Genomic DNA, 17,135 nt, shown 5'->3' with positions numbered 1-17,135 from the left:
ATGGAGGATGTTCTGTATCCTTCCCAGGACCGTTGTTGCAATAGGGTGAGATGCCAGGGTCGTGGGTACAGCTTGGGCCTCACTGCAGCTGGTGACCTGGGTGTTCTTCCCCCACCCCCATGGCACTCACCTTTCTCATGCACTCAGCTTGATGGATTCCAACAGCACAGACGGAGGACTCGCACGGGGGTGGGAGTGGGGGCCCTCTGCACAGGACTGACAGGGTTTGTGGATACGTTCCCTAGCTCCTGCTCCTGGCTGAACAAATCTGGAGAGTCCCACACTGAACCCCCAAAGCCCTCCAGGGGGACTGAGCCCCAGTTGCCCAGAGCAGTGATATGTTTGATTCTGTACCTGGACAGTTTGCCTTCCCTCCCTGCCTGGCTTCCCACTCCCCTATTGGTGCTTTCTGGAAACACAGCGCTGCTTTATACCCCCAAAAATCCCAGTCTTTGGGTCTGCTGCTGGGGACCCAACCCAAGACCCTTGTGGTCTAAGAGCTAGATGAATGGGGAGGAGCTTTTGAGAAACAAGAGCACACACATCATATAATCCTGCTGTTTTCTCTAAAAATAGAGCTTTTTATTTAGAACAATTTAGGGTAAATATCTAAGACCATTAGGAAATTATTTAAATAGGTTGTCAACATAGAACAAAATTAGACACGAATACAAATACCTAAGAACAATGCATAATCTCAGTGTGCTAAAGAATCATAATGTTGCTTTCGCTTAGGGCATCACCCATCCATCCTTCCAGGTGGCCCCCGAGCTCAGGCTATGCACCTCCCAGCTGGCCACTGTGCGCAGGAGAGGGCTCTGCAAACAGTTGAGTGCTGAGCACACCTGACAAATTATGATACTGAATATCACGTTCTTTCCCAATGCTGCCCATGGCTTTTTGTTAATGACTTAAGGATAAAAGAGCTGGCACTGAGAATTACTAAAAAGCTCAGCCTCTCTCAGAAATGAAACTTTGAAAGAAATGCTTAAAAAAAGTTGTTTTGTTTTTTCTTAAATAACAAGGTTTAAGAAAAGAGATAATGTGGTTCCTTCACAGAGGCCTAAGACAATAGTGATGACAGCTTTTAGTTTTTCGAAATTACTTCCACGAAGCAGCTCAGCTGGGTTCCAGGAAGAACCTCAGCATGCTTAGGGATGCGGACAAGCCTCAGCTCCTGCACATTCACACGCACGCGCGCGCGTGTGTGTGTGTGTGTGTGCATGGACGTTTGAGTCCCAGCAGTGGTGAAGGCGTCTTGCCAGCTTTGTGCTCCTGGAAATACTTGCTGAGATCCTGGCACTTTGTTGACAAGGCCAAGGGCACAGCGGTTGGCCCAGCTGGCCAGAGATCAAATATCTCACCGGTAGGGACATACATAGTGGATTGACATTTCTTTGTTTGAAACAGAAGACAGGTATTCATCTGACTTCAGCTCAGGTCATGGTCTCAGGATCCCGGCATCGAGTCCCACATCGGGCTCCCTGCTCAGCGGGGAGTCTGCTTCTCCCTCTGTGCCCTTCACCTCACTTGTGCTCTCTCTCTCGATCTCTCAAATAAATAAATAAAATCTAAAAAAAAAAAAAAAAGTGGTTTGCTAACTTCTTGAGCAGTGGAGCTCCCTAAGCACAGCCTCACACGGAAGGCCATGGGGGTGCGCCAGGGCGCAGGGAGGCCGCTCTGGTGGAAGTTGGAGGTCCTGTGGACCATGGGTCCCCCTGCAATTGAAACTCCTCCCATGAAACCCAAGACCACTTGAGAACGGTCTCAACATGGCTTGAGAACCCCTGGAGCAGATGCCCTTTTCCAGATCTTTCATTTAATGGTAAACCTTCATGTTGCCTTTAAACCAGCACAGCTCTGTGGGTAAAGTGGTTACAAAGATGCTTTCTTCACAAATGGAGACATCTAAGTCCTGGCAGTTAAATGGCAGGGCCTAGGTCACAGAACCACGATGGTTCAGATCCCAGTCACAAAATGGCAAAAATCTGGGTCCCTGTGGGTAAAAACTCAGCTCTGCTCGTCCATATGCCAGTGGGTACGGGTTAATAAGACAGTGGTTTGAGAACACCCATCACCAGCCCCCAGGTAAGGATCGTCACCTCGTAGGAGTGCTGACCATACTTGACTCCATCTTTGGCCCTCCATCTTGTTCATGATCTCTCCATGACCTCTCTTGAGGCTATGTGTTCTAGGCCCTTGGAGATTCATATACATACCTTAGAAATGCCCACCAGGGCTGGGATGGCGGGGGAGGCTTGTTTTGGCCTCCCATGAACCTGTTAGAGACAACATAGTCTTTCCCCTTCCTGATGCACAGGTGGTACCACAGGGTCTGATGAAAGGTTAGCGGTCAAAGAGGAGCACTCCAGCCCTCTGAAGTGTGTGCGAACCCTCTGATCTCTCCACAATGCCCTTCTGAGCGTCCCCTCGCTCTATCACGGCTGTGGACTGAGGCCTGGATTTCCCAGAGAGTAACTATGCCTCTGCACAGAACACCCTCTGCCCAAGCGCCCCGTCGGTGAGTTACCCTGAATAAAACTCTGTGAAAACTGTATGCAGTGGCCTGCTTCATTTCCCGGCTTCAAAGTGCCCTCTCAGTTTGGGGGACACTTTACTGCTTCTCCCACACCTTTTAACATAACCCGCTGCCAGAAGGTGCTGGATTCTCACAACTAGAAGGGAAAATGGGACTTCTTTATAACCAGAGTCTAAAGTGCTGTCTAAAACAGGGATCACAGGCGCACGGGTCTAGTTCTCTGCCGGGTTGTGACCCCAACCCCAACAAATCAGACCCCTAGAAGGTGGATCATTTGGTTCCTTCTTTTCTGGGAGAGGGGAGAGGGGTCAGGGTCCCTCTTGGCTGGGCTCTGGCTTTCCGAGAGTGCAGTTTCCTGACCAGGAGGAGGGAGGAAGTGAAGGTAGAAGGCGGGAGGTAGATGAGAAGTGAGACCAGCTGAAAGGTGAACGCTAGTGGCTCAGAGTTTAGGGGTCACAGGTGGGAGACGCCCGGCAGTTCTCTCAGAGCCTGGGAGGATGGAGAATCCTACCAGCCACCGTGCAGAGGGTACCGGTGATGTGACAGCCACCATACTACACGTCCCTCTCTTGGGACTGTCAGCTGCAGGTAAGAAAGCCTGGGTACAGTGAAGGAAGGTGGCTTACCCAAAGTCACATGACTGGTAAGTGGCAGAGCTGGGAATTGAACCCGGGTCATCTGATCATAAAAGCTGCATAATTCCCTGAGTCAGAGGCTGGAATTTGAATAATGACTACCCTTTCCCTTCCTCTCCAACATCCCTGGCTTACTAGATTTTTCTTCACTGGGGCCCACCGTAGAGGACTCATGAACCAGGAGGCTGAGACCTGGGGGTGGGGGCGCTCAGGAGGTGCCAGAGAAAGGCATGACACTGATAAAGATGTGCTCCAAATTCCCTCCCTCCAGATCCAGATGGCCCCTTGTGGTGTTAGCCCTTGGTGTCCACTGTGACCTGACTTCACCTGTTTCAGGTTGTTCAGGGATGATTTTTCTAACTGGCCTGTCACCCCAAAGCCGGTGAGGTGATGCGACACCCAATCAACCTCTGACCTCGGCCCATTCTTGTCTCCACTTCTCTTGGAGCTCAGCCCAAAGTCGGTGAGTCAAAAAGGATGGGGTGGCTTCTTACTGCTCAAGCTAATTGACACCAACCCTGGGGTTTCCGAAATGCTGCAAGAACCCTCCATGGCCTCAGTGGTGATGCTCCCAGGCTCTCAAGTCTCGGTGGCATCTCGGGTCCTAGGCAAGCTCAGTGGCACCAGACTTGGAGAGAAGCTGGGGAACAGCTCACCTGGCCATGTAATGCCCCAGTGTCCCACCTCTGACCTCAGTCTTCCATGGGCTCCCAGCCCCCCAATTGCCAGGACTATCATCCTCAATTTCTGATTCCCTCCCTCCTTCCCCTTCACTTTCTTCTTCCTCCTCCTCTTCTTCTTCTTCAGGGCTGCTGTCCCAGCAAAAGGTCAGTGTGTGAAGAGAAACTGGGGGCTCCCCAGGGACCAGATTCAGCCTTGGTGATGAGGAGCCCCAGCTGGCCCAGGAGGAGAGGTCATCTTTCAGGGGATTGTCCAGGAAACTCAAGTCCTTGGAGAATTCGAGCAGTGGGAGAGGCTCCTGACACCTGTCCCCCACTGGCCCTTGGCCTGGCTTCTTCTTGGCCAAATAGCAAGAGGACCCAGGCTCATCCCAGGAGGAGGAGCCTCCCGTGCTGGCCCAGCTTCTGTCCGAAGCATCTGCAGCAGAGGAGTCTTCGACCTGGACAGGAGGACTCCAGGTGCCACCTGCCTCAGAGCACCCCGGGATCTGGTGCTCCTGCCCTGGGAAGAGGGGTGGCTCAAGGTAGGGCTGAAAGCTGACATTGTCGTCTGTGTCTTCCTCCTCCTCAGCACTGTTCTTCTCTGATCTTGCCTGGACGGTGGCTGGGGTCCTGACTCCAGGGCTCGGCCTGACCCTTCTGGTCAGTTCCTTTTGGGGACAGAGGGTCAAGGTATCCAGGGACTCAGGGCCACTGGGCTGAAAGGTTGCCATGGGGTATCTGTACCCAGAAAAGTCCTGATTTGGGAAGGGGAGAAAAGAACAGAAAATTCAGGCTTTCCTGAAGGATGGGTTCCCCTGACAACAGACCCCAAGACAAGGAGTCAAGTGTAAGTAGTTCTGTAGGGGAAGTGATCCCAGGAAACTCCAGTAAGGGAAAATTTAGTGGGGCTGGGGAGAGCCACCAAGAGAGGCTGTCATCGGGCAAGTTACCCGTAGAGCAGCTGGGAGCCAGTGCAGACTACGCACCTCAGGGCACCGTCAGGTGAGGGCTGGCAAGGGTGAGAGCAAGGCCAGTTCCCTGGCCGGCCACATGCACAGGCGCAGTGGACACCAGAGGCCAGAGGAAGTCCCCCCGACCGCCCCCCCCCCACCCCGCAGCAGGTGTTGGCTGCTGGAAGTTGAGTGGTGACTCTCCATGTAAAGAGCAGGTGGAGGGGTGCGGCAGAGCACAGAAATGTCTAACACAGAGCTTGTAGTTCAGCTGGGATTTCCTTGCGGGTCCCAGAGCGAGAGACGTTAAAAACACTCCTGCATGGCAGACACTCAGAATCCATCCTCTGAGCCGAGGGCCCACTGAGCCGCACCTATGGCCTAGCCACCCTCGCCAGGCCCTCATTCGAAGAAGTCGGACCCATCTGATCTCTCTAGACTTCCCCCTGTCCCAGCTTCTAAGGGAGTGAGCCAGCAGACAAGTGAGGAGATTCTGGGGTCAGCCTGGGCAAGACTCACCCTCGGTTAAACTGTGAACTAAGTGTTGGGATCCTTCTAAGATTTCCCCTTTTGGCACCACCCTCTCCCCCTCCCCTTTCTGGGTACCCCTCCTGAGTCCCAAGGCTGGGGTCTCTGCTCTTGGCACCTGACAAATCCATAGCAGAGATGAAGTTATTTCACTATGGGGACTTATAGCACTTCTCCCTCCCAGGTATATTTGCCATTTGAATTTGGTGCCAAAGGAATGAATTACTAATGGTGGAAATTTAGACATGAAGATAGGAGATGTTTGCAGTCTGGACTATGTTGGCACTCTATCTGACTCATGTCTTTAAGTTCAGCCCCATTTCCTTATTCTTCAACAACCTTCCCCCTCTGTTGCACACACCCAGACTTGCCATACCAGGGCCCACGGCATCTTTGCTCGCTGAAACCAGGGGTTCTCTCTGAAGCGCTTCCAGATCACATAGCCTATGGTAATGACCAACAGCAGGGGAAGCAGAAGTGGTAGCAGCACCAGGAATGCCCAGCTGGCTCCTAAGTAATGAAAAATAAGAACTACAGAAACATGGGGTGCCTGGGTGGCTTGGTTGGTTGAGTGTCTGACTCTTGGTTTTGGCTCAGGTCATGATCATTTCAGGGTCATGGGATTGTGCTCAGCGGGGAGTCTGCTTAAAAGATTCCCTCCGTCTGTCCTCCCTCCCTTCCCCCCCCCCGAGCTTGTGTGCACTCTCTCTCTCTCTAAAAAAAAAAAAAAAAATCAAAAAAAAAAAAAAAAGGAAGAAGAAGAACAGAAACAATGACCATGGCTCCCACCTATAACTGTATATGTGCTGCAGGTTTCACATGCATTATCCCATGTAATGCTCCTAAGAGTAAACCCATCCTACAGACTATGGAAACCAAGATTCAGAGAGGTGATGTAAGCTACCCAAAGACACACAGTGAGTGTGATTTTAATCGAGGGGAGTCTATCTCTAGACTCATGCCCTTAACCGTCATAGGATGGAGAAAATATGTGCCGGGTGGGGGTGGGGGAATGTCCTCACCTCTGTATCACTTGGCACTCACCTGGGGCCTCCAGGAAGAAGCAGGTAGGCTTGGAGAAGTCGCTGTATTTAGGATCACCAAAGGTATAGATGGTTCTGGCACTGAGGCAATGGTGTCCGCTGGTGGCTGGCTGCAGGGGGATGTGGACTGGCTGGCCGCGGGGAGTGACCGGAAATCGCGTCTGTTTGGAGAGACAGCAGAGGGGGGCAGACCCGCTGTGGGGACAGGACAGGGTGGGGCTGGGAGGATACTCCAGTGACCCCCGCGTCTTCTTTGCCCGCGTTACAGTTTCAGCATTGGGGAGCACCATCAGCTGGTGTCTTCCCCGCTGAGTCTTGAAGTAGAGACGGTGCACACTCAAGAGCAGCCCTGCCACCCAGGGTCACCCTCGTGTGCACCCCCCAGGGCCTGCGGGTCCCCATTTTGAAGGGCAGATTCCTCAGGCTTTCTGCCCTCAGGGCCTCCCAATGTATCTGGGAGTAGAGAGCATCATTCAGTCCTTATGGACCCAGAAAACTCTAGGGCTGGTCCGCCCAGTGCAGCAGCCACTGGTCCAAACTGAGATGGGTTCTGAGTACAAAATGCACACTGGCTTCCAAAGACGACGTGAAAAAAGAATGCCAAACATGCCAGGAACTTTTATATTATTTACATGTTGAAATGATAACGTTTTATTGGATGAAATAAAATAGATTATTAAAATGAAATGAACTTGTTTCTTTTACGTAATTTGGTGAGGAACACTTAAAATTACACGTGTGGCACAGCACTGGTCTAGGATGTTTGTGATGCTCTGGGAGGCAGGGACTATGTCAGAAGAAGATCTAGGGTCCAGAGTACGTATGCAGGTGGTCAGGAGTGTGGATGTTGGTGGGTTCAGTGAAAGAAAGAGGGAATAAGAACAGGGGTCAGTAAACTACAGCCCATGGGTCAAATCTGGCCTGCTGCCTTTTTTTTTTGCACACAGCAAAAAAAATTCCCTGGAACACGGCCATGCCTGTGTATCGCCCCATTGTCTGTAGCCGCTTTTGTGGGTTAGCGGCAGAGTCCGCTAGCTGGACAGGCCGCCTGACCCTCGAAGTAAGAAAATATCTGCTATCTGACCCTTTCCAGAAAACGTCTGCCAAGCCCCGCCGTCGATCAATGTGTACAGACACACACGCGTGCAGACACGAGAAACAAGTCCGAAACTGCATATTTGTGGTAGTCTCTGCGCACTTTTAGTTTCCTTCCTAGAACGTATCTGTGCTTTCTGATTTTTTTGGTAATGAATCCAGTGGCTTGGCAAGCGAGCCTCCTACAGCCTATCATACTTCAATCAGATTTCATTGGACCAAAAGGGTTTCATAATTTAAAAAATATATATTGGGTAGAAAACAGGTGTGCTGTTACCACTTATAATGTGCAGGGGCAGGACGTCCCATACTGGCTTCTTAGGTGGAGAAGGGCAGGCGTGGGCCACAGGCCAATTGTACTGTACAGAGTCAGGGGGTGACTGCCAGGAGTGAGAGGTATGTGGGGTGGGCTTCCTGGAGGAGGTGTGCAGGAAGGAGGCGGTGGGGGGGTTTGGTGGGGCAATGGGGAGGGAGGTCCAGCCTGGGGGCAGGAAAGGGGCTTCTTACCTTGTTCCCGATTCCTTCCTTCCAGAAATCCACCTCATACTTCAGATCCGGTGGGGGCATGCAGTGAGGCAGCTGGTAGGTGGCATTGATGCTCAGGATCTCCTCTGTCCAAGTGACTACCAGGACGGGGGGGGGCTGGCTCCACTGGCAGAACCAGAACAGGACCTGTCAGCCTCCATCCCCCTGCCCCCTGCTACACACCACCCCCCACCCCCGCAGCCCAGAGAACACTCCTGGAAGGGGAAAGTGGCTCTAGTGTTTGTAAAGCACCTACTATGCATCAAGAGCCTTAAAGCCATTTTATTTCAGCTCTGCAGTGACCCTGGGGGAGAGATACCACTATTCTCATCATCCAGAAGGGCAAACTGAGGCTTAGAGAGGTGAAATGAACAGGCCAGGCTCACAGCTCACCTGTCTTTCCTCCTGCTGCCCCTTGCACCTGGGTGCCCTCACGTACCACTGTCAGAATCCTGCCCACTTGTATCAGCCTCCTACGGCTGCTGACGTAGCCCCACAAACAGGGTGGCTTAAAACAACACGCACGCATTATTTCCCAGTTCTGTAGGACAGAGTCCAGGGGCCACTGATAACATATTAAGCCCTGAGCAGGCAGCTGGAGGGAACGGGGATCTTGACCTCCGGGAGCTGGAGGAAATTAAGGGGCAATGAAATATGCAAACTACCAAAACTCAAGAAAGCAAATGAGCAGGGCCCCAGCCGAGGGTGGCAAAAGGCAGGAAGGCTCATTCTGGCTTGGGGTGTGCTGCGGGAGAGCGAGGAGAGCTTCAGGGAGGAGGAGGCAAACACAAAATTAATAGTAATGACAAAGTAACCTCCTGGCTGCAACTTTCCTTCTATCCTAATCTCTTCCCCCTGTTCCCCCAACTATTGGTTCATCCTTCGCTCTTCCAGCTTGCCTGCCTGGCTGCCTGCCTGCCCATCCTTCCTTTCTTTCCAACCAACACTCCTTCCTTTCTTCCTGTTCCTTTAGACTGTCTTCTTGTCTTTAGGCTAGCCAACCCCCTACTTCCCTACCCCCCTTCCTCCTCACCCATCCATTCTTCTTTACGCTCCATACATCGTATCTTCTTGTCCTCGCTTCCTCTCTTCCTTCCTCCTTTCCCTCCCCTTTCCTCCTGTCCTTCCATCTCTTCCCTCCTCCCTGCCTTCTATCTACCCATGGATCCACCCATCTGCCTTTGCTTCCTGTCCTCCATCTTCCCAGCAACACACGTGTCTTTCCACATAGCCTTCTTCCATTCCCTCCTCCACCGTAACCTCCTGCACCCCCTCCGTACTGCCTTTCTTTTTACCCATCCATCTTTCTCCCTTTCTTATCCACCCAGCCAGCTTCTCCTACCCAGGTCAGCTCTCCTTCCTTCCTACTATCCTCCCTGGACAATTTCATTCAGGCCCTTCCACCTCTCTCTCCAAGCCTTATTCTGCTCTCACATATTTTGAGAAGACTGGGTAGCAAGTTACAGATCTCAGCTCCGCGAGGCTGTTGTTGGAGTATTTATCTTTTCCTTCTTACCACCCCACCTCACTCCTGGTCTGGTCTAGTACCATGACCAAGGTTAGAAAGATCCAGATTCTCCTTCCATTTCCACCCCTTATTAGCTGTGTATCCTGGCAAGTTCCTTAACTTTTGTGAATCCCACTTCATTAAAAAAAAAAATGGGTTAATGAAAATGAACCCCACAGGTGTGTCGTTAGGATTAGAAATAAAATATAGTGGGGGGCGCCTGGGTGGCTCAGGTCGTTAAGCGACTGCCTTCGGCTCAGGTCATGATCCTGGAGTCCCAGGATCGAGTCCCGCATCGGGATCCCTGCTCAGCAGGGAGTCTGCTTCTCCCTCTGACCCTCTTCCCTCTCATGCTCTCTATCTCTCATTCTCTCTCTCTCTCAAATAAATAAATAAAAAATCTTTAAAAAAAAAAAAGAAATAAACTATAGTGGGAAAAGAAGAGTGCTCTCCTGGCTCAGTGTTAACACTGGTGATTTCTGAATGTGGGACACATGGCGGATGCTTTCCTCTCTATTTTTCTCTCCTTCTCTCCCCTGCCCCAATTTCTACAGTGTACAGAAGTTACTTTTGAAACTGGAATTTAAAAAAATTCTTTTTTTTTTTTTAAAGATTTTGTTTATTCATTTGAGAGAGAGAGCACAAGTTGGGGGGAGGTGACAAGGGGCAGAGGGAGAGGGAGAAGGAGGCTCCCCACTGAGCAGGAAGCCTGACGTGGGGCTTGATCCCAGGACCCTGAGATCATGACCCGAGCCTAACGCTTAACTGACTGAGCCACCCAGGTGCCCCCCAAAATTGTTTCTTAAAGAGAATTTGAACATAAAAATAGGAGTAAGTACATAAAATGCCTCGTGTAGTTCACGACTAAGGTTGTGTTCGCTAGAAGATAAAGAACATCATTAGGAGGAGTGCAAACGGAATTGCTGGTGCTGGCAGAAGTCCCCTAACCCCCTGCCACGGAGCCAGGCTACATGCGGCTGTCCTCCGCTTTGGGGAGGTGGAAGACAGCAGTGTGGCCGGGACAGCAGTGCCACTTAGCCAAGTTCCTGGACAGGGAGTCTCCCACCAGGTCCCTTAGCCACAGACTTACCTTCAAAAAGGTAATCCAGGTACTTGGACTCCACCGAGGGGGACCTGGCACTGGGAGAAACCGCCCATACACGCCCCTTGAACTTGTTGTACAGGTCTTGTTTCTCCAGGCACATCAAAGAACATGCCAGCTCTTTGGTTCCTGCACACTTCTTCACTTTTCGCCACCGTCTGGGGGTCGCAGCACTGAGGGAGGAGACAGGGGAGCCTGGGCTGTGGACTCTGCCTCTGGGGCAAGGGAGCTTAGCAGACACATCCTCCCTTGTCCCTCCATCTGCCCGAATGTCCGCTCATCCGTCTGTCCTACCGTAGCTCAGACTCTGGAGAGTCTAGTTAGGAGCTCAGACTCTGGAGAGAAGCAGGTGGTGGGATCCTGGCTCTGTCCTTCACTAGCTCTGGGGCCTCAGGAAGTCAGCCTCCTCATCTTCCTGCCTCCCCAGGGCCACGTGGTGGCTGCTATTGTGAGTGCTAGCAACCAGTTCCCACATTCTTCATTCAGGCCTTTCAGGCCCCCTGCTGAATGCCAGGCATCATGCTGGATGCTGTGTGGCTGTCAGAGGGGAGACGCAGGTCTGTGATGCCAACCTTCGGACAACACCGGGGTCCAAAGAAGGGACTTGCACACTGGGCAGTATCCCTGGGGACCTGGCAGCGCCTGACAGGTCCTGCCCTCGGGAACTTACGTTCTGGTGGGAGGGGGAGAAAGCCAATCGTCCCAACAGTGAGGTAAACCTGGGAGTGGGTAAGGGCAGCGGTAATGAGGAATGTGGGAGGACTGCTTGCCAAAGGTGGCTCCGGAAAGGCCGGGAAGGTAGTATTGAGGCCTCGATGGCAAGGGAGCCAGACGTAGGCTTGGGGGAAGGGATGGCAAAAGCAGAAGCCTGCAGTGGGAAGGAGCTTGACCTGTCCAGAAGAGAGCAAGATGGCCAGCTTGGCGGCAGACTAGTGGACAAGGGAGGGAGAGGTGTGGACAGTCTGGAGAGGTGGGCAGAGGAGTGGGTGGGCACAGTAGGTGGGGCCTCCGCATCCTGGTAAGGAGCTTGGATTTTATTCCAAGTGTGCTAGGAAGCCCCTGGAAGGTTCTGAATAGGGGGACTGAGGTGACCTAATTTCTGTTTTTAAAAGATCACTCGCGGGGTGCCTGGGTAGCTCAGTTGGTTGAACATCCGGCTCTTGGTTTTGGCTCAGGTCACAATCTCAGGGTCGTGAGATCAAGCCCCATGTTGGGCTCTGTGCTTAGTGGGGAGTCTGCCTGAGATTCTCTTCCTCTCCCTCCCCCTCTGCCCCTCCCCCACTGGCTCTTGCACACATGTGTTCTCTCTCTCTCTCTCTCTCAAATAAATAAATAAATCTTCCAGAAAAAAATAAAGGATCACTCAGATAAACCAGCTGGGAGGCTGCAGCAGTCGTCTAAGGGAGAACAGAGGTGAGGATGACGTGAAGGGGCGGGACTGGGGATATATTTTGGAGGTAAAAGCAGATAGGACCTGCTCAAGGACTGGATGTGAAACATGAGGAGAGGGAAACAATCCACGGTTACTCCTGGGTTTGGGACCAAGCGATACGTGAATGGAGGAGGCTGAGATGGGCATAGGGAGAGAACAGATTTTTGGAAAGAACTCCTCTGTTTTGTTTTTTGGTAGAGGTACGGTATGTTAACATTAACAATAAAACTACAGGAAGAAACAGAAAATCCACAGTCATAACGAGAAATTTTTAATACACCTCACTTAGTAATTGATGATTGAACAAAGAAAAATAATTAGCAAATATAGAAAACATAGAAAAAAAGAAAAACATAATTATCAAAGTTGGTCTAATGAACATAAACAGAACTGAACTAGTTGAGCCACACATGAACCATCAACAAAATATTAACAAAAATACTAGCACATAGTCCTATTGGTTTAGGGCCCCACCCTTATGACCATATTTAATCTTAATTACCTCGTGAAAGGCCCCATCTCCAAATACACTCTTGTGGAGGGGGGGCGGTTAGGATTTCAGCATATGAATATGCCGGTGTATGTTTCAGTCCGTATCAGGGCTATTATGAATTAAACCGGTATGAATGTTCATGTACAAGTCTTTGTATGGACATTTATTTTCATTTCTCTTAAAAAGCTTTAGGAGTAGAATCTGGGAGATTTGGTAACTGAAGGTGAAACTTGACAAGAAACTGTCAAGTTGATTTCCAGAGTGACCGTACATTCCCACCAACAATGCACAAGAGTTCTAGTTACTCCACATGTTTGACAACACTTAGTATTGTCAGTCCCTTTAATTTTAACCATTCCAGTTGGTGTGTGGTAGTGTTTCACTGTAGCTTTGATTTGCATTTCCCTGATGACTAAGGCTATTGAACATCTTTTTATGTGTTTTTTGGCCATTCAAATATCTTCCTTTGTGAAGTGACTATTCAAGTCTTTTCGGGTGATCTGTTCTCTTATTATTAAGATGCAGGAGTTCTTTATCTGTTTTGGATACTAGTCCTTTTCTAGTGTATATATTGTGAATTTTTTTTCTCAGTAGCTGGCTTTTTCATTTTCTTCAGACTTTTTTTTTTTTTTAAGAGTAAAAGTTTTAAATGTGATGAAATCCAGTTTATTAGGTACTATGGACTAAATTTCCCCCCCCCCAAAATCAAATGCTGAGGCCCTAACCCCCCATATGACTGTATAGGTCCTTGGAGATAGGGCCTTTCAATAGGTAATGAGGATTAAATGTGGTCATAAGAGTGGGGCCCTAAACCAATGGGACTTACATTCTTTAAGGAAGAGAAAGGGATACCAGGCATGCTCTCACACAGAGAAAAGGCCATGTGAGGACAGAGAGAGAAGGTGACCATCTGCAAGCCAAGGAGAGAGGCCTCAGGAGAAAGCAAACCTGCTGATGCCTTGATCTTGGACTTCCAGCCTCTGAAAGTGTGAGAAGTACATGTCTGTTGTTTAAGGCCCCCAGGCTACGGTATTTTGTCATGGTGGCCCTGGCTGATTAAGACAGATTTTGGTACCATAAATGGGGTGCTAATGTAAGAAATAGCTAAAGATGTGAAAGTGGCTTTGCAACTGGGGAATGGCTAGAGGCGGGAAGAGTTTTTGGGTGCATGCTAGAAATACCCAGAGTGCCCTGAAGAGACTGTTGATAGGAATATGGAGTCAAAGGTGGTTCTGGGAAGAGCTTGGATGCAAAGGAAGAATATCTTACTGGAAACTGGGGGAAAGGTGATCCTTGTTATAAAGTGGCAAAGAACTTGGCTGAATTGTGTTTTGGTGTTTTGTGGGGACTAGAAGTTAAAAGTGATGAACTTGGATATGTAGCTGAGGAGATGTCTAGGCAAAATGTTGAAGATGTGACCTGGTTTCTCCTTACTGCTTACGGTAAAAGGAGAGAGGAGAGAGGCATGTAGAAAGCACTGTTAGGCAAAAAGGAACCAGAACTGGAAAATTCTCAGCCTATGCCTATGGCAAAAAAGGGAGAAAGTAAGTTCTAGAAGGAACACCAAGGGTCAGGGTGTGGCTGGGAAATCATTTGATAAGGAGATCATGGATGGGACTCATGGACTTAATTAGCCATCTCAGTAGAAGCCAGGAACAGAGGTGGGATTAGAATTATCTTTCTACCTACCTACCTACCTACCCTACCTACCTACCTACCTACCTACCTGTCTCACCCTGTTTAACTGAAAAGATCAAAGTAATAGCTAAGTAGTGATCAGCACAGCTGGCCACACTGTGTTCTTTAAAACCATTTTCTACTAAATGGAGAAATGGCTGATTCAGGTTTTAGGTCAGGGATTGTACAAATGAGCCTGAAACATCTTGGTATAACAGCAGTAAAATAATCAAAACTACTAGCATCAAATTAAAAGGACTCAGGAGCTAACTTGAAAGGATTTTCGCTGGCCAAAGATGGGACAATTCAAGCTTTAATGAGTAGACAAGTTGCAATGGATTGAAACCATCAGATGTGTTTAAGTACTTGAGTTCATAAGGATAATAAAAAAAAATCAAATCAATTGCCTTTGGGAGATGACAGGGAACCAATTCATGATCTTGAAAACTTGCACAAAAAAATCAAGCATTTGTCCTGTTTTGCCTATCTGAATAGTACACTGAATATCAAATACCACAAGAGAGGAAGCATCTCTTTGTAAAATAATTCCACCTAATAAGTGAAAAAAATAATACAATTAGAATATCATCATTTTAGAATCCTCACAGATATTGAAAAAGTATAAAAGAGAAAGACATATAATATCATAAAGGTCTGGAGGATGGACTTTCAACTCTAATCACTAGCCCGCCCCACTATTCCCAGCTATGTGACTTTGAGCAAAATATACTCTGGGTGCCTCCATCTTCTGCCCTGCAGGGGGCAGGTACCACGCCCCTCCTCCCGGGGCTGTGTGAGAATAAGGACAGTTAATGTGTGGACACAGTGCCTGACACACAGCAAGCACACAGTACATGTTAGGTGTTTCCTGCCTCCTGATACATTTCTGTACAGTTCTTTCTTTTGAAAGCTCTCTGGCAATCTGCCCTTTTCCAAGGTAGGCCCCCCTCACTCACATCTGGATGCTACAGAAGGAGGGACCATGAAAGAACAGGAAGCACATAAGCTTCAGGGTCAGACAGACTGGGGTTTTTCTTCTGGCTCCATCCCTGGTTTCCTTGGGCAAATCATAGCACCTCTCTGAGCTCAGGTTCCTTGTCTCTAAAATGGGGGAAGTGCAGGGCTCAGTCCATTAAGTGTTCGAGTCTTGATTTCGGTTCAGGTCCTGATCTCAGGGTCATGGGGTTGAGTCCCGGGTCGGGCTCCATGCTCCCTCTGCTCCTCCCCCTACTCACACCCTCTCTCCCTCAAATAAATAAACAAATAAAATAAAAATAAAAAATAAATATAAGTGGGGGAAGTGCAGTGCCAGCCTGGGTATACAGGGAGGAAGAAGTGAAACATTCATGCAAGACGTTAGCACTCAGCCTGGGACAGGTGGGTCCTGCGTACTCGGCACTTACCTCCCCTTCCTGCTTCCTCCTCCTCACCCATCCTAGATGAGTCCTCTTGACTATCTGCTTTTATCATCTTACTCTCCTGCTAAAGAACTTCAAGTGCTTCCTATTTAGGTGCAAAGATCGGCAAATCTGCTTCCACTTTCAGATTTCTCTGGATTAGTCACGGCTGTCCTGACTGGACTGCGGGGTTGAGAAGGATCTCAAGGCTCCGGAGGGAAAAGGGTGATCCTCTAGCGACGCCTACCACAGGCCCTGCAGGAGATACATCTGCCCTCCCTTGTCAGCTGGAACAACTCCAAGCACCTCATCCAGGCCCTGGAGAATTCCACCCTTGGGCCCTTGTAGCTCTAATCGAGCCCTGTTTGACTCTTCTCAAAGATCCTCCCGAGCCCCGGCAGACCCAACACCTGTGCACTGTCCCCTAATCAACACCACTCCCACCTCCGGATCTTTAACAACGCTCTCTCCAAACACCTGCCACATGCTGTCTCCCATGGGACACAGAGAACCAGGAAGCTGACCACACACCCTCCCAGACAAGCCCCTCCAGCCTCTGCCATCCTCCTCAGGCTCCCAAACACCAGACCGGAGGCTCCCCTCTACCTTTGATAGGCCACAAAATAGGTCACATTCTGGGAGTAGCCAGGCCCTGGGAGCCACGTCAGGTACACGCTGAAGTTCCGGGAGAGCAGCGTCACGTTCTGGGGAGGGGCCAGATGGGGCTTCCCTGTGGGAGAGAAAGAGGTCATGAAGCCTGGAGCTCCTGGCTGGTCTTGACATGGGCCATTTGGAGCTGAAGAGCGGTGTGGTGGGCTGTCAGGTGCCCGGTGAGTTTGAGAACCAGGAGTCATCTGGGGTAGCTAAAGCAAAGGCGACATGATGTAGGCTGGGCACCCAGAGTCAGGAGTCCAGTCACAGCTGGGCCACCGATAGCCTGCACCGCAGCCCCTTCCCCTCCCCAGGCCTCTGCGGTCCATCTGACAGCTGAGGGTTTCCGTGGAACACCTCCGAACAGGAACCATCTACCATCTACTGGATTTGCCGGACTCCAGGAGGGAACAGCCCTGAGGGTCTCAGGAGCAGGTGCTCAGTTCTTTTCTTAGCCATGTCCCCGGAGCTTGCCTGCCATGGTCCCTGGCACAGAGTAGATGCACAATACTTGTTGAATGAATGAATATTGTGATAATTTGGATTATTCCAAAGGCCTCCCAACTGGTCTCCCTGCTTCCAACCTTGTCCCTTCAGTCCATCCTCCACATAGCAGCAAGGGCTAAAATGAAGTCAGATCAAGTCACTCTTCTGCTTTAAACCCTCTAATGGCTTTCACTTCATTCAAGGTTAAATCCAAAATCTTTATAATCTGCCCCCCCCCCACCAAGACCTACCTAATCCCACTCACTGCTCTCCCCCGGGGTCCCTGCTCTCCAGCCACACTGGTCCTTCTGCTGTTTCTAGAGCATGCCAGGCACGCTCCACTTCCACCCCTTTTCAGGAGCTGTTCCCTCTGCCTAGACTGGTCCCCTTCTCTGGATCTCTATCAGACTCAC

The 17,135-nt window shown here is 50.1% G+C and overlaps 1 protein-coding gene across 1 annotated transcript; it reads right to left on the bottom strand.

Moving 5' to 3' along the window:
- Window positions 1-561: 561 nt before the first annotated feature.
- On the bottom strand, window positions 562-16,337 carry IFNLR1 (interferon lambda receptor 1). Its single transcript, XM_025855971.2, has 6 exons — window positions 16,192-16,337; window positions 10,567-10,759; window positions 7,960-8,094; window positions 6,359-6,518; window positions 5,691-5,824; window positions 562-4,591 (listed from the first exon to the last, which is right to left on the bottom strand). Exons 1-6 carry the CDS (start codon window positions 16,335-16,337, stop codon window positions 3,827-3,829), a joined length of 1,533 nt encoding a protein of 510 aa, XP_025711756.2. The 3' UTR covers window positions 562-3,826.
- Window positions 16,338-17,135: the final 798 nt, after the last annotated feature.

This window comes from Callorhinus ursinus, unplaced genomic scaffold (genome assembly GCF_003265705.2).
Source record: "Callorhinus ursinus isolate GAN/ISIS: 27379988/994484 unplaced genomic scaffold, GSC_fseal_2.0 scaffold18, whole genome shotgun sequence".
Classification (NCBI taxonomy): domain Eukaryota; kingdom Metazoa; phylum Chordata; class Mammalia; order Carnivora; family Otariidae; genus Callorhinus; species Callorhinus ursinus.
Note: the sequence above shows the minus strand (reverse complement) of the source record. Positions and strands in the feature narration are given on the sequence as shown.

Bases quoted from the DNA above. Each gene is read 5' to 3' on its own strand.
- IFNLR1 (XM_025855971.2), bottom strand. From the start codon at position 16,337: ATGACCTCTTTCTCTCCCACAGGGAAGCCCCATCTGGCCCCTCCCCAG. The intron at 10,760-16,191 runs GTAGAGGGGAGC...CTCCTCCCTCAG, and splicing joins TATTTTGTGGCCTATCAAAG to TGCTGCGACCCCCAGACGGT. The intron at 4,592-5,690 runs GTATGGCAAGTC...TTCCCAAATCAG, and splicing joins CAAAGATGCCGTGGGCCCTG to GACTTTTCTGGGTACAGATA.